Here is a 16,269-nt window from a genome sequence, read left to right on the forward strand (position 1 = left end):
GCCCCGCCCCCCCCCCCTCTTCCACAGCGCCGCCACCGCCGCCGCGCATTTAAACGGGCCGGGCCGCACCGCGCCGCTCTTCAGCCGTCCGTCCGGCTCGACCGCCTCGCCTGGCTGCGCCATGTCGGTGGTGGGCATCGACCTGGGCTTCCAGAGCTGCTACGTGGCCGTGGCCCGCGCCGGCGGCATCGAGACCATCGCCAACGAGTACAGCGACCGCAGCACGCCGTGAGTGGGGCGCGGGGCCGCGGGCCTCAGGGAGCGGGCGGGAACGTGGCGTCTGCTCGCCGCCGCTGCCGAGGCGTCGGGCTGCGATATTGACGTCCGTAGCGCCGAGGTCTGCGCCTGCAGCCCGAGTGCTGCGCCGGGCGGAGCTCTGGACCTCCCTGCCGTGTGTGCCGAGCCTAGAACCTGAGCCACTGTGAAGGTGGGGGGTTTGAACCCCAGCGGAGGGTGAGGAGTATGGCTGTATAACGAGCGCAGTTGTGACGGTGGAGCTGGGCCGGCCGTGTGAGCCGGGGAGCCCGATGGGAAGCTCTTAGGAATGCTTTTGCGACTCCCTCTGTGCTGGAGCGTAGCTTTGTTTTGAGCGTGCTGAAACAAATGTCTGTGTTGGTGAGGAAATTGCCCTGTCTCGGTTTTCTTACCCTCGTACCTCCTTAGGAAGATGAGCATAGGGTGACCTTGTGTTTCATTAGATGCCTCAGCTCTGTTTGCTTCTTTCTGCTGAAAGCGGTGAATAAAAGGAGAATAATGCTTCTGTCTGGCTGTGTGTGCCAGAGGAAGGGCCGCTCTCTTAGGCTTCTTCAGCAATACAGTACATAAGTACAGATGGACTGAGGCAGTGTCCCACATAAAGCTGTTGAAAGCAGGAGCTGTGTGTCAAGTCTTCAGGCTGCTGAGGTGCTGCTTTGGTATATCTGAGATAAGAGCACAGATTTCCCTCATTGAAGGGAGATGAGTGATGGAAAGTGTTGTCCAATGTTGTATCTTTCAGGAAATGATTATGGAAAGTCAAAAGTGTGCAAGTGGAAAAACTGTCATATTGAAAGTGGCAGTTTTTAACTGGCCTTAATCCTCAAGTGCTGTTCTGGAAGCCTGTACACAATACTGAGGGAATACAGAATACAGTTCTGTGAGCACATGTGTTTGTATTAAAATGTTCTTAATGACTTTAAATGTCCAACTTGTAAATGAAGGCCTGGCTCAAAGTGTCGGAGCTCGGTGTCTCCTCAGTGAGTTCTGGGCTGTTGTGTGAGCTGCTGGGACCTTTCCTCAGGAACTGATTCCTGGTCAGGGTCAGGCAGTGTTCTGTGCTTTCTGCAATGAGCTTTGGGAGGGATTAGCAGGAAGAGTTTATTGCAACTGAGTGTTAATAAGCAGAGCCCAGTGAACATGCTGTGCTTGTTGCTCAATGGCAGAGATGACATTTTCACTGAATCTTCTTTCAGAATGCTGTGATTTGGAAGCTGTGTATGCAGAGTTGGTGCAGAATGATTGTTTTTGAATGGTGGTCTTGAAGAGGACTGGAGTAGAGAGTGAGCTGGAAATAAATGGGATGGGGGAGGATTAGGGCTGTTTCCTGCTCCACGTGGGGATGAGGGTGCTTGAATTACATGAAATAGTTGTAAGTGATCTGAGGAAGCTGGTGCTGGGTTTCAGCAGCGAGGAAGTGTGCTGTTAGACTGTGGGTGTCTTCCAGGGAAGTGGGTGAGGTGGGGTGGGTTTGGGGCTGTGCCTGCAGGGACCTCCTCGGGTTAAGGCAGGGCAGAGCTCTGCCGGGGCCGCTGTTAGACCTGACCTCCACTGTGGTTGTTTCTATTTAAAATGCTATGGTTAGTTATTCAACTTTCAGTGAAATGCGTGTAGTTACTGGCATAATTTGTATTTAATGAGCTCACCGTGGTTCCTTTGGGCTGACTGGGGAGTGAGGCTGGCAGCAGTCCCTGCTGTGGCTGCCACAGCCCCGCAGTGCCCCATGTGGGGCTGCCCTGCTCCGGTGTCCAGCGCCAAGCAGGTGGCAGGCGTGGATAAGAAGGATATTTGTGCTGGAGTTTTTGTTCCTGATGTTCTAACGGAGAAGTCTCAGTAGGTAGTTACTGTGCTCTATCCTTTTCTTGAGCCAACCTTCTGCCTTGAGGTTTAACTCTGGCAGATCTAAAGAGGTCTAAATAAATTAGTGGTGTGTGGTGATTGCGGCCTGATGATCTGTGTATTTAGTAGCAGGATATTTTTTTCTTGTAGGAGAAAAACACAAATCCGTGCTCATGCCTTAATTTCCTTCAGGAGAGCAAAGTAAATGAATAACCAGCTCCCTGCTGTGTGCTGCGGGGCTTCTGGCTGTGAGCTGTGCAGCCCAGCAGAGGCCTTAAAGTTTGCGTGGTACCAGAGTGACTCACTTTTCATTAACTAATCCCTTAATAATTGTTTCAGAAGATTTATTCCTGGAATGTTAGTTTGGTTGCCACGCATGCTTAAAGGGGTGGGCCTAGTTTCAGCTGCTGAACCTTTACTAAATTGAGATCTTTAAAAAAGAAATTATCTCAGTGCAGCCATCCATTCTGCTTTTGGCTCTTTCAGTTCAGAGGACCAGTTCTAAACCTTGGGATGAGCTGAAGTTTAGTTTGTGTGGGGCAGCCCTATGGTATAACCCTGCTCCAAGGTAGTCTCTAAACATAGAGATCAGCTTAATTATGTTGTTAATGTCTTGTTAATAGTAACGACCTGCTTGACTAATTGACTGATGAGGGCTTTTCCTCAGTAACTTCCTCAGTATGAGGGTCTGGGACAAGAGAGCAAGGTGGGAAAGAGTTTACCTTCAGAGCCTATAGAGTTAACTGAGGTGGAAGTTGGCAGCTCAGTAGCACTAGGCATTTCCTCCAGCAGGAGCATTTATCTGTTTTCTTCCATCTGTGAGCCCTGTGTAGAGTTTGGGGTAAATGATAGCTTTTTATCCTTTGATAATCTGTGCTTTCCTATCTTGAGTGCAGGTGAAGCCCATTAGTAGCAGTCTTTCTCTCCAGTTGTTTTAACGTGTGCTGTTGAAGGGTTTTATTTAAAAAAATCTTAATTAGCATTTGGTACAGGTACGTAGGAGTAATTTGTTACAACAGTGAGGTACCAGTGTGCTTCTGAGCGTTTGGGTGCTTTCTGTACTCTCAGCTGTCACTTTCTTTGGCTGGCCTTGGTGCACTACTAACCACTGAGATGAACTGCCTACCCATTGTTACTTGTTATTATTTAGGCTGTTTCAGGTTTATATCTGTTGGTTTTAGTGCTGTTTGGTGAGCAGTATTTGCGTGAATCCCAGAATGCCTGCATCTTTCTTGAGATCAGAACTAGATTGCATGTGTGAATTAGAATGAGTGGCCAACCTTCCTAATGGGCCAGATGTTAATTATCTGCAGAACCACATTATCAACATCTCTAACAAAGAGCCACCACCACTGGGACTGCTGATGCCGAATGCAGTCCTACCAACCACTAACAGGATGCTTCCTCTCCTTCTAGGTCATGCATAGCCTTTGGACCCAAGAACCGCTCTATTGGTGCTGCAGCTAAAAGCCAGGTACAGTTTGGGGTAAAAGCAATTTCAGCACTCAGCTATCAGATTAGCACAGTGTATTTTTATCAGTGAAGCTTAGAATGTCTCTGAACTGGCTCCTTGAGGGTCTCACCATAACAAACAGCTTAATGCAGTTGTTCAGCCTGTATTGCTGCACTGTCCTCTTGGATGGGAATCTCAAAGTTGTACATAATAAAATTGAAGAAGTTCATTACATGGAAATCTGAAACTTTTTTGAAGTTACAAATGTGGGCGCTAAAGAGAAGCTGTAGTGTTTTGCCTCCTTTGCCCGTTTTGCTGTGTGCATTGGGTAGCTTTTCATTATGTGATTCTATTCCATGTGAGTCTATTAAGTGCTTTCCTTTGGTAGAAAGGGGAAAACCTGAGTATGAATACATGTAGCTGCTTCTCATGGTTGAATTACAAGCTAAATGTCTGTAGGCTTTCTTGCATGTTCTTCTGAGTTTGTTGGTGTAGGCAGGCAAATAGCTGAGAAGACCAAGAAGAGGTTTAGCTGATTTTCATCCTGCTCCGTGAGACTTGGGTCCTGCTGTGTTGTCTCTTGTGTTGCTGTGAAACCCAGTAAAACGCGATTCTTTTTGAAGTCCTACAGGAGGTGACTATTCAAACACTTGGTTTTTCTTAGCCTAAAATACCTAGAGATGTGTGAAGATTCAGTATCTAGGACAAAAGTGACTGGGCACAACTGTGTTATTCAAGAACAGAAGAACTGTACTAAACTAAATCAGATGTTTTTCTGGAATTGGGTGTCTGCTTAGCTTAAAGAGATTCATTGATACAGAGATCCAGTAGAGGTGAGGTATGTCCTGCAGAAATTGAACTTACAGAAGATCAAGACCAGGTTACTTAGGAAATGTGATTAGGAAAACAGAGCGGTGCAGTGCTTGTCTGCTTGATCAGAGACCGTGGTTTTTTCCTCGGTGTGTCCTGCTCTAACTTAAGTGAAGGGGTTAAACAGGGTAATTTGTTGTAGTGGAAATGTTAAGTCAGGGCTTGAAGCAGTGATGGAGCACCTGGTGGGGAGGCAGGGCCAACCTGGAGGAGCTCAGCTGCATGCAATGCACTGAGTGATGGAAGGGCTGGAGCAGGATCCACCCCTTCCCTGCCCTCATTTAAGGGTTGGCAGTGGAGGCAGGGGGATCTTGCTGGAGATCCCTGCATACTGAGGTCTTCCAAAGGTAAGCAGCTCCTTTCTTTTGTCTCTGTGCCCATGGCTGTTGCATTTCAGCAACTCACTTGCTGCAGCCTGGGTCCTTGCTGCTCTGCTGCCATGGCTGTGCTTTCCATTGCGTTATACTTGTACTAGCTAGAAACAGGCTCTAATGACTTTTCAATTCTACTTCTGCACTATCTTTTAATGACATTCTGCCTTTTGTCAGTTATGTCAAATTGGCAGTGTCAGCCTGGGGGCCCTGCTGACTTTTAAAGCTTTACAACAAGGTTCTTGAGCTGTTTTGTAATAATGTTCATATGTTGAATGTCACTTGCATGTGAGGGGCTGATGTGAAGTATACCTCACTGCTTTTGTTGTACTTGTTAACTTACTGGCTGCATCACAGTCTAAAAGAAGGGTGGTAGGAAACAGGTAAATGAAAGAGGACACTTTGGAATGCTGTGCATACAGTACGAGAATTTGATGCTCACTGTGTGGCTCAGTTTTCAGGCGTACATTTTATATTGAATCTCCAACTCGTGTAGGTTGCCTGAGAGATCAGAGGGGAATTGTATTCTCACATCTGCCCTGGTACCATTAAGGTACCGGTGACTAATTCTCAGCAAGAAAAGCACAAGAGTAGATCTCTGTATGGTCTTTGTTTGAATTCAGTTGTTCCCTTGACAAGTTGTATTAAAGATTTCTTTTCCTCTAGGTTATTTCAAATGCAAAGAATACAGTACAAAGTTTTAAAAGATTTCATGGTCGTGCATTCTCAGATCCCTTTGTTCAAGCTGAAAAAACAAGCCTTGCCTATGAACTTGTCCAGCTGCCAACAGGCTCAACTGGCATCAAGGTAAGTCTGGAGTGCTTGAAAAGGTGCCAGAGGAGGGAAGCAGTAATGGTTTCCTTTTATCTCATTATTTTGAATCTGCTTGCTGAGGTTTCTGTGCTCTTGTGACTAGCGGGTGTTAAATAGAAGGCTAATAGTGCTGATGGTCTTTCCAGGTGTTCCATGAAACTGGTTCTGCAGTTGCACATTATTCTCCTTGCAAACCCAGTCCCATGCAAACTATTCTGTCAGTGCTGTTTTTTCCACGGTCACTTTTGGAAGGCATTTCCTTGACTGGTGTGCTTATTTAACTGCTGCCATGCTCACATCCTACACTCTTAGAATATGAGCATGTCAGGTGAAATGGTGAAAACAAATCATGTTTTTAAGTGATACCTAACAGATTTTAGCAGTGACTGATATAACTTTCCAAAGCAGTGGGAAGGAGGGTGTCCTGGGCATTGTGTAGCACCCAAGATGTAAAAAACTGTCCGGAGCAGTTTCATGTGTGTGAGCTCTGAAAGGCATTTTCCAGCATTCATGTGTAGGAGTTACAACTTGCTGTGTGTCAGTTAGGCCCTTGGGGAGGGTGGCATAGAGCTGTGTTACTTTTGGAGCTTACTTCCAGTAAGACAGCTTCTTGTGTGTGCTCTGTGCTTGCAGTACGTGGTTCTTAATGCAGTGTGCATGTTTTTTAAGGTTATGTATATGGAAGAAGAAAGAAACTTTACTATTGAGCAGATGACTGGAATGCTTCTTACCAAATTAAAAGAGACCGCTGAGAATGCGCTTAAGAAGCCTGTAGTTGATTGCGTTGTTTCTGTAAGTATGGGAGGAGCTTTTCTTGGACACAGGATCATAAACTGAAATGGTTGTTGGTAACAGTGTGGCGTTGCCCGTAGCACCCGAGTAGTCAGCTCTGTGTTCTCTGCTTGGGACTCAATCTTCTGTCCTGAAGTTAGACTGACTTCACTGATGACAAAGTGTCTTCAGGTTTTATGTCTGGTAAATGAACAGCTGAGACCTCTTTCTGGTTCTGTTTCTGTGCTAGTGAAATGAGCAGTTTGAGAGGGCAGAGTGCTCCCAGCATTTTGCCCTCACATAACATTGTGTGCTTTCTCCCTGTTGTGTCTGAAATGAACATCAAACTGGAATCCCCATGGAGGGGAACAGCTGTGCTCTGTTGTCTCTACACTTCTGTCTAACGGTTTGCTGTGGGTGATTCTTTCAAATGGTGGCCATCTGATCTTCTTGCAGGTTCCCTGTTTCTACACAGATGCAGAGAGGAGATCTGTGATGGATGCCACGCAAATTGCTGGTCTCAACTGTCTGAGACTAATAAACGAATCAACGGCAGGTAATGCCTTGTTTTCTTCTTGAATCACTTGATGTTTTTGTTTTATTAGGACTTGTAATTTGTCACTGCTCCATACCTGCTGGAGTTACAGCTGACTGTTAAGTTTCTTAAGCCTATTTTTCAGTATGTTAGCGGCATAAGGATGTTTCTGAAATATCTGTGTAATGCATGTAATCTCTTCTGGGAGTTGCTAATAACTGTTTGGTGTTCTTCCATGTTGCTTTAGCATTGGTATTTAACTTAACAAGAAACTTCTGTAGCTTGGAAAAGAAGATGAAATGCTAATGCTGTTTACTGCTGCACCAGTTAATGCCTGAGGATTTGAGAAACTGAATGCCTAATTATGCTGATTCTCACTTCTTTGCAGTTGCCCTTGCATATGGAATCTATAAGCAAGACCTGCCTGCCCTCGAAGAGAAGCCACGGAACGTTGTTTTTGTGGATATGGGGCATTCTGCGTATCAAGTTTCTATTTGTGCGTTCAATAAAGGAAAACTGAAAGTAAGCAATCAGTTCTGTGCCTATTCTAAGTACCAGCAGCAGTATTCACTAGCACGTATGAAACTGTGGCAGTCAAGTTTGCCTATCTTTATCCAGGATCTTCTTTTTATACTTCTGAAGTTGTACTTGGAGCTCAAAATGTAGAGTTTAAGGTAGGGCGGGGATGTAGAGCTTTTGAATGGTACAGAGAGGAAGCAAACCTGTGTCAATTGGTGACCTTTGGCAAAGGGGGAAAGGGCTTGATTATGTTCGTTCAGAAATTGATTTGAGCAGAGGCTGCTTTTGAAAATGCAGCCCAGTCATGAGGTGTAGCATGAAAAGAAATTCCTGGAAGGATGCGAGTTCAAACATCAGGTCACTGAGGTGCTCATGTGAAAGAGTAATTGCTGTTAACAATGTGAAGCTGCAAATGAAGCTAAGAAGTTAGTGTACTCCTCAGGACAAGTTGCCAAAGCATTACTGTTTTGCAGCAAATGCTGGTATTTTTCAATTAGGCTTTTACAATCTGTATTTCTGTAGCTGCAGTAGTTTTCCCTTACCTGAAGAAACACTTCAGATGTAATGTAACATGAGAAGGCAGGACTTGTAAAAACATTACTTTTCTTGTAGTTCTGTTTTCTCTTATGAGGAAACTTAACCTAGATTAAGTTCTTTGGAGCTATAGTAGTATTGAAGACACTTGAGTATGAACAGTGATGGATAGCAAGGCAGTTAAAAGCAGTGCAGTAACTGGCCCTAATCATGAATGGTCTCAAACTCAGTGCTGTAAGAACAGAGCAGCAGGTGTGGGTGGGCTCTGGGTTTTCTGTAGGTAATTTCTTCATCAAAAATGAGCTCTGATTTTCAACAGTTGCACTTTGTTGCTTTATTTTTAGCCTTGTGTGTGTTCCACCCTAAGGCATGAAATACTCAGCTGGGATGCATTCAGAGTGACAGTGGCTAAGCAGAGTTTGGAAACTTATGATCTGCTTATGGTACAGGGTGCTGACCAGGCTGCACCGAGGCCTTACCAAATCCTCTTAACTGGAGAAGTTGCTGCTTTCTTACAGAACTAGGCTGCTTTTTGGTGTGTAGCATAGTGGATATGTTTTTTTCTTGGAGCATATGTATGCTCTGCAGTTTTTTGAGGGAATACCATTTACTGAGTTGAAATACTTGTGGAGCTTTTAGAAGTCTCCTTTTAATGACAGTTCTTTCTCAGTAGTATTTAGGACAAATATTTAATGCCAGCTACAAAAGTCATTTATAAACCATGGTACAGGTTTTGTAGGCTTAAAAACCCAAAACAACAAAAACACATTCACATCTTCTAGGGTGTGTGCAGCTGCTTCTGCAACTGCTGTCAACAATTAAGTATAGGATGTTAGAGATGTACTTGAGGTGTAGATTTTTGGCATCAACCAACTGCCAACTGACTTTGAAGGAATGATTTGGTTGTACTGTTACTGAAGAGCTCTTTATTTTTTAAAGGTTCTTGCCACAGCGTTCGACACAACGCTCGGAGGCAGGAAATTTGATGAAATGTTGGTGGAATACTTCTGTGAAGAGTTTGGAAAGAAATATAAACTGGACATAAAGTCAAAGATCCGTGCATTGCTGAGGCTGTATCAGGAATGTGAAAAACTGAAAAAACTGATGAGTGCCAATGCCTCCGACCTCCCAATGAATATTGAATGTTTCATGAATGACATAGATGTTTCTGGAACAATGAACAGGTAACGTATGTGCTTTTACAAAGGTAAGTTGTGCAGAGTGCTCCTTTGCTGCTTCTGGGAAGGAGATGCTTTACAGAGTAGCAGGACTGGAGAGAAGTGTATGCTGGTGTGCTGCTCACAGTGGTCTCCACAGACTGGTCAGTGGCCTTGAGATAGAGGAGGAAGGGCTGTGAAGTTCACAGGCATCCCTGGGTCACAATCCCAGACCTGAGTGCAATTTACTCCAGTGCAGAACGGTGGCTGAGAAGCATGTGCTGCATGCAGCATTTGAAAACTGAATGCTTTCTGTTTGGGCAGCCTGTTGTGTCAACTGTAGCTTGCTTATGGTAACATCTTATTTATGGTGTCTTTCAACAGAAGTAAATTTCTAGAGATGTGTGATGGACTTCTTGCAAGAGTAGAAGCCCCCCTTCGTAGTGTGCTGGAGCAAGCCAGTAAGTGTGTGTGCATTTGTGTGCAGAGAGATGGTGTTCCTAGTGCAGACTTCTTTGGCTGCTGACAGAACGTGGGCAGACTGATTAATACAATTAACGTCTTTTGGCTGAGCGGTTTTAAGCTTTCCAAAGTTCTTTCACACAAGCTGAGATCTAAAATCTTACTGCTTTAAATTAATAGTTGGTTTAGCGTAACTCAATTCACAATGTTAGTGTACTCGCTTAAAATACAACAGTGGAATCAATAAAAACTAATGCCTGACTCCTTTCTAGAGTTAAAGAAGGAGGATATTTATGCAGTAGAAATAGTTGGTGGCACAACAAGAATCCCTGCTGTTAAAGAGAAGATCAGTAAATTTTTTGGCAAAGAAGTCAGTACGACTCTGAATGCAGATGAGGCTGTTGCACGAGGTTGTGCACTGCAGGTAATAAGTGCTATATGTTTTAGCTGTGAATACTTGTATTGAAATCACAAGTACTTGAGCTGAAGTCCATAGGTAGCATGAAAAATGCTTCGTGTGTATGGGAACGGAATAAAAGAAGCATCAGGAAGGTGGCTGGCAGAATGAGAATGGTGGCTTTAAGTGATCCTTTGCACTGAGCCAGGTCAGTGGGTCAGTACAGATGGAAGTGAAGCGTGTGCTTTGCTTCTGCTGTAGTTGGAAGCTGGTACTGTGATGACTGTCATATGAGCACTTCACTTCTCTGGGCTCCTTTGGGGGGCCTGAGTTAAACAAAAGCTGCTTTACAGCACTGCTGATAAACAAAACCTGTCCTGAGCTGGAATTGCAATTGCCCAGTGGGCTGAAGCATAGCAGATACTCTGTAGTTACTAGTGCTACCTTCTGCACCTTAGTTTTGCTCCTATCACCTTATTTTCCTCTTCATATGCTTAATAGATGCTAATCTGTTTGTCAGTGGTGCAAGCCAGCTGTTGGAATGGAATCTGTTTAAAAGGGATTGGGTTACAGTGTGCTTTGAAACAAAACAAAACTGTAAGGAAACAACTGGTAATGTCACACTAAAACTGTAGTGTCTGATTTTCTTACCCCGGCACTAAAAACAACTCAGTAGCCAAAGCATAACAAACTAAATGTGATTTGTTCTAAGGCAAAACCTGTGTATTTCCATTTTCAGAGTGAACAGCTGTGACAGCTTCCCAAAAGGAAGTGCACACATGCACTTCTGGTGCTTACTGTGCAGTTCTGCAGTCCATCAGTATTAGTAATCCTATGTATGAGTAGCTTAAGTAGCTACTTGCTGAATTAAATTACTGTTCCTCTGAAGCCTGGATTTTTGTAATAGAACTCCTGTGCTCTTTCAGTGTGCTATTTTATCACCGGCGTTCAAAGTGAGAGAGTTCTCTATCACAGACCTGATCCCGTATCCTATTTCTTTGCGGTGGAATTCGCCAGCAGAAGAAGGGTTAAGGTGAGAGTTCCTTTTTTCTGCACGATTACCTACAGTTTAAAACTCTGTGATGATGATTAGAGAACACAGCATTTTTGGGACAGCACCCATCTAACAGCTCCCAGCATGTTTGATAATTTGAAACTTGAGAGAAAAAAGGCCAAGCTTAACACTGCCTGCACTGCTGTTGCTCTTCAAATAAACAGGTTGGCTTTTGAAAACGAGGTTTTCCTTAATATATGAAGAACATCGGGAGATGTTTATTAACATCAGCAGGGTCATCCTGCATGCTATGTAAGTGCTGTTTTCTTTTCAGTGACTGCGAGGTCTTCCCCAAGAACCACGCTGCTCCGTTTTCTAAGGTCCTCACGTTCTACAGAAAGGAACCATTCACTCTGGAGGCATACTACAGTTCTCCCAAGGAGCTGCCTTACCCAGATCCTGCTATTGGTACGTAAAGCCTTCTTGTGGTTTGAAATGCTGATTTGCCTTGTACAGCTTTCTAAACCTGTTTCTGATTACATTAGTCTGGACCCTGTAGCTTACTACAAATTGCGTAGGGACAGACTTCTAAAGTCACGGATCTGCATTTTTACAAATGAGTGAGATAACATGAGTTTTCTGGACAGATATTCAGAATGTAGAAAGTACTGGTGGTGAAGTCTGTAAAGGGAATGCTCAGAATGCTGCAAACCCTGATGCAAATAACTCCATTTTCGTGACATACCATACGTGATTCCTCATAGCATGCAGTAAAGCACTGTTGACTCAAACTGCTTTGCCTGAGTAGGATTTGAGTGCATTCCAGTGATCTGTTGCCTGCAGTAGTCAGGATTTACTTCACGTTCAGTGATGGTTTTTGTTTCTGGAATTGTTCAGCTCACTTCTTGGTTCAGAAGGTCACTCCTCAAACAGACGGATCCAGTTCAAAAGTGAAGGTCAAAGTTAGAGTAAATATCCACGGCATCTTCAGTGTTTCAAGCGCATCGTTGGTGGAGGTTCATAAGTCTGATGACAGCGAGGAGCCTATGGAAACGGATCAGCATGCAAAAGAGGAAGAGGTAATGGACTGTGCTGTTGGCTGCTCTTTGAGGCCCTTTCATGAACCTTTTGGCCAAGTTCTGGAAAGGTTCTAGGATTTCTAAAAGGATTTAGATGTGTTTAGCAATTCAGTACTAATTTAGGTATGTCACAGCTGTGACAGATGCCTTGAAAGCAGAACTGGGCAATAGGTGAAAGACTTGATCGTTCTAGGAGTGAGCTGTTAATTGGCAAAGCAAAGGCTAAAAGTATGTAATTGATCCCTTGAGGCTCTACTTTCTTTCACCCAAAGAACACTGGAGGCACGTAGAGTGAGCAAGGCAAGAATCGAAGCATTCTTTAATATGCTGAACTGAATCTTTCTATTGATTTCAGAAGATGCAAGTAGACCAGGAGGAGCAGCAAAAGACTGAAGAACAGCAGCAGGTCCAAGCTGAAAATAAGGCAGAGTCTGAAGAAATGGAGGTAAAGTGAAAATTGGTTTTCTTACAGGATTCTTCTGAAAGATTCCAAAGGATGGTAATGTCTGGGCAGTCACCTGTTAGCTTTGTCATAAGCTTTGTCATAGCTGTGGAAGCTGTATGTGGAGTATTTGTGGTCTGTACTGTGAGTAATGTTTTAAACACAACGTAGCACTGATTATTGAAGGCCTGTCAGATGAGCTGGTACTGATGGAGTGAGAGCTCTCCATGGGAGAAGGCATTGAGATTTCAGTAATGTGGAAACTAGAGGGGGGCATCTGGAAACATTTGGGGGCACATAATTGCTGTGAATGTTGCCAGTGGCTGGTAGAAGTGAGCAGTTGCACTGCTTGACTCCTGTGGCAGCAGAGTGTGAGAGTTACAGATGTGTGTCAGTGTCAGAAGTGCGTGTGCTCAAGCCTTTTTCTGTTACCAGCCTTCAGTGCCTAATTTGAACCAGTAATGTTTTTTTACTTTGGATTTATTCCTTCAATATAGACTTCTCAAGGTGACTCTAAGGATAAGAAAGTGGATCAGCCACCTCAAGCCAAGAAGGCTAAAGTAAAGACTACCACAGTGGACCTTCCCATTGAGAACCAGTTGGTGTGGCAGATAGGGAAAGATATGCTCAACTTGTTCATTGAGAATGAGGTAAGCTCTACTTGTCTGAGCTGAAGAGGTCTGTAACTCACAGGGAATCTTGCTGTTCATGAGGTGTGGTTAAATGCTGATGGTGGGCAAGGAAAGATGAACATAGCTTTTTGTGGTGAACAGCAGTGGCCCTTGGAGCCAGGATGTGATACTCCTAATGGAGACACTTGTTTTGTAGGGGAGCTCGTGGAGTGACTCAGCTGCAGGCTGTGAGGCTGCTGCCCCTGGGGGCTGACTGCTCAGCTGGGGCAGGCTGGTCTGTACTGGATGTGCCTCCAGCAGCAAATTGTGGTTCCTTTTTGTCGTAGAGTTCTGCACATTGTTTCAAAATCTTTAACCAAACTGATCTCATTAAGAAGTATTTTGAGGTCTTGTAGATAATGAGCTTTTTAGCTAACTAATGTGTCAATTTGTTCTCAGGGTAAAATGATAATGCAGGATAAGCTAGAGAAGGAGAGGAACGATGCTAAGAATGCAGTAGAAGAGTATGTGTATGATATGAGAGACAAACTCTGCAGTATTTATGAGAAATTTGTTAGTGAAGACGTAAGTATTTCTGGCTTTGTCCTCTGTTTTATTGCAATTAACAGTTATTTTTAATAACCTTTGTATCATATTAGTGTGCTTACTTAGACTGCACTTGTAAGCTTTCAGACTTGAAACATCTCTAGCCTTTTTGTTTATGACAGTGACCCAAGTGTGGGCTGAGTGCAGGCAGGTGGCACCCAGGGCATATTGTTCTTTCCCAAAACATTTGCAGCTGTTGAAGTTATTGCCTGATCACCTGCTTTTAGACTGAAACAAGGAGCACTTGACAATCATTTGAAGGCAACCTGACCTACTTCAGCTCTTCGTTGATTTTTAGGAATGGTTTAAGATTAAAAATTTTTAAAAGTTCTTCACATTCTAAAAATGAAACCCTTCCAGAAAGATTCCAAACACCACTTTAATGTCATCCAGTGGGATCATTTCACTTAACTGTTTTGTGTGGATTGCTTCAGGATCGAAATGGCTTCACGCTGAAGCTGGAAGATACAGAAAATTGGCTTTATGAAGATGGTGAAGATCAACCCAAGCAAATTTACATTGATAAATTAACAGAGCTAAAGGTGAGTGGTTCTTGCATTTCAGTCAGAACTCAGTGAGTCCAGAGAACTTCATTCAAGTGAGGAGCTGGCTAGCTCAGGACCACTAATCTGGAGATTAATGCTTACAACAAACTGATTTATTTACTAATGATGTAGGCAGACCTGCAACTGGTCTGTGACAACACACAGGAGAATCTGCCCTTCCTCTAAGTGAAGGGAAACATTGCAAGGAGTTTGGAAATGCTGCTGTGCCCTGCTGAGAGGCGACACGGGGTGATCATGGTATGTTTTACTTTTTCAGGCCTTGGGTCAACCTATTCAGGCGAGATTTCAAGAATCAGAGGAAAGGCCAAAAGCATTTGAGGATTTAGGGAAGCAAATCCAGCAGTACATGAAAACTGTTCATGCCTTCAAAGCAAAGGTATTTCCACTCTTAGTTTCTGGCGGGTGCCCAGAAGTGATGTGAGGCCTGTTTTGAATCTTAAGTAAGCTGTGCAGAAAGTTCATGCAATGTCCTGGTTAGCTTCTGGGTTCTCAAGGCCGATCGTGTTCTCAGAAGTGGGTTTTTGGCTTGAAAAATGTGTCTTCATTAGGAAGTCAATCTTGATTTTCCTTATGAGGGGGAAATACCAGCAGCAGTGCAAGTTTTGTCTGTGCAGAGCTGAGGGTGGTTGGGTTGATTGCTAATCAAACAGCCTTCTAGCTAACTGGTCTGTTTGGTGTTTTATGGTGAGTTCTGGGCAATGAAGTGTTGAGAGTGCGTGCAGTTTGGATGTTCAATCACTTGCACAGCTACCATTATGTGTTTCAGGATGAGCAGTATGACCATCTGGATGAAGCAGATGTGGCGAAAGTGGAGAAAAGTGCAAATGAAGCAATGGAATGGATGAATAACAAACTCAATCTTCAGAACAAGAGAAGTCTTACTTTGGACCCAGTTATAAAAGCTAAAGACATACAAGCTAAAACTAAAGTAAGTCTTTCTAGGCAGTTATTTCCATGAGTCTTATGCTTCTTGATGAAGTTGTATGCTTGGATAAGGACTGAGGTGAGATCAGCTGTAGAAAAAGATGGTGTTTGGGCACTGACTTGTTAGGTGTGTTAGGGAACATCTGCCTCTGCTCTGGGTATCCAGTCGGTACCAAAGGTTGACTGGGCAGGCGGGTAACGAAACAATTGGTGAGAGACACCTCTAACAGTTCTTAATTCCTGTTTTACAGGAGCTGACAAGTATTTGCAATCCTATAGTTACAAAACCAAAACCCAAAGTTGAACTCCCGAAGGAGGAGCAGAAACCAGCCGAACCAAACGGACCAGTAGAAGGGCAGGGAGATGGCAGCAGTGGGGCCCAGAGTGCTGAGCCCAGCGCTGCGCCCGCCCCGACAGCTACGGAGAAGAAGCTTCCTGAGATGGACATTGACTAAACGTCAGTACTTGTTTATATTACTGCAACCCACAATAAAGCTTTAAGTTTGTCAACTTTGTATGTTCTGAATACGAATTGAAGCAAGTGAATACCACAGCACTTGGTGATCTTTGGAGAGGTTTGGTCAGTGCCTGAGGTCAGAATGCTTAGGTAGCCGACGACTCGGTCAAACAAGCAGTATTTCTTGCCATAGTGATTGTAGCTCGAGGCTTCTGGTACCGTTACTGCTCCTGCGGAAGCAGCCATCAGCTGTCTCCATGTTGAAGCATGTTCATGCTGAGTCAGTCTTGTTTTAAGAAGGGGACTGCACTTCCTCTAGTCCTATTTTCATTCTGTTCTTCATGTTCTCTTGTGTAGCATAGCGGTGTTCAGAAGAGAATGCCTGCTAAAGCTAGGACAGTGAGATGGGAATGGGAGGGGGCTGCTCCTCAGACCTGCAGCCTCCTCTCGCTGCTTACCTTAGTCTAGCCTGTGTTTAAGCATTAACACACCTCTAGGTTTTCTCTTGGTCTGCACCTGATCAGCTCCTGCTTGCACAAGGTACGCAGAGCAGCGGGTGAGTGTTCCCATGCCTTTATTCCTGCAGTGGGTGTCATCGCTTCACCCATAGCCCC

General features: G+C 44.3%; 1 protein-coding gene across 1 annotated transcript; it reads left to right on the top strand.

The window, feature by feature from the left end:
* On the top strand, positions 1-15,708 carry HSPA4 (heat shock protein family A (Hsp70) member 4). Its single transcript, XM_048960403.1, has 19 exons — positions 1-228; positions 3,511-3,568; positions 5,455-5,595; positions 6,271-6,393; positions 6,829-6,928; positions 7,296-7,429; positions 8,900-9,144; positions 9,502-9,578; positions 9,852-10,003; positions 10,903-11,009; positions 11,305-11,438; positions 11,868-12,049; positions 12,405-12,494; positions 12,989-13,141; positions 13,562-13,687; positions 14,143-14,250; positions 14,531-14,650; positions 15,041-15,202; positions 15,450-15,708. The coding sequence occupies exons 1-19, from the start codon at positions 122-124 to the stop codon at positions 15,651-15,653; spliced, it is 2,523 nt and encodes an 840-aa protein (XP_048816360.1). The 5' UTR covers positions 1-121; the 3' UTR covers positions 15,654-15,708.
* Positions 15,709-16,269: the final 561 nt, after the last annotated feature.

Source organism: Lagopus muta, chromosome 14 (genome assembly GCF_023343835.1).
Source record: "Lagopus muta isolate bLagMut1 chromosome 14, bLagMut1 primary, whole genome shotgun sequence".
NCBI lineage: Eukaryota > Metazoa > Chordata > Aves > Galliformes > Phasianidae > Lagopus > Lagopus muta.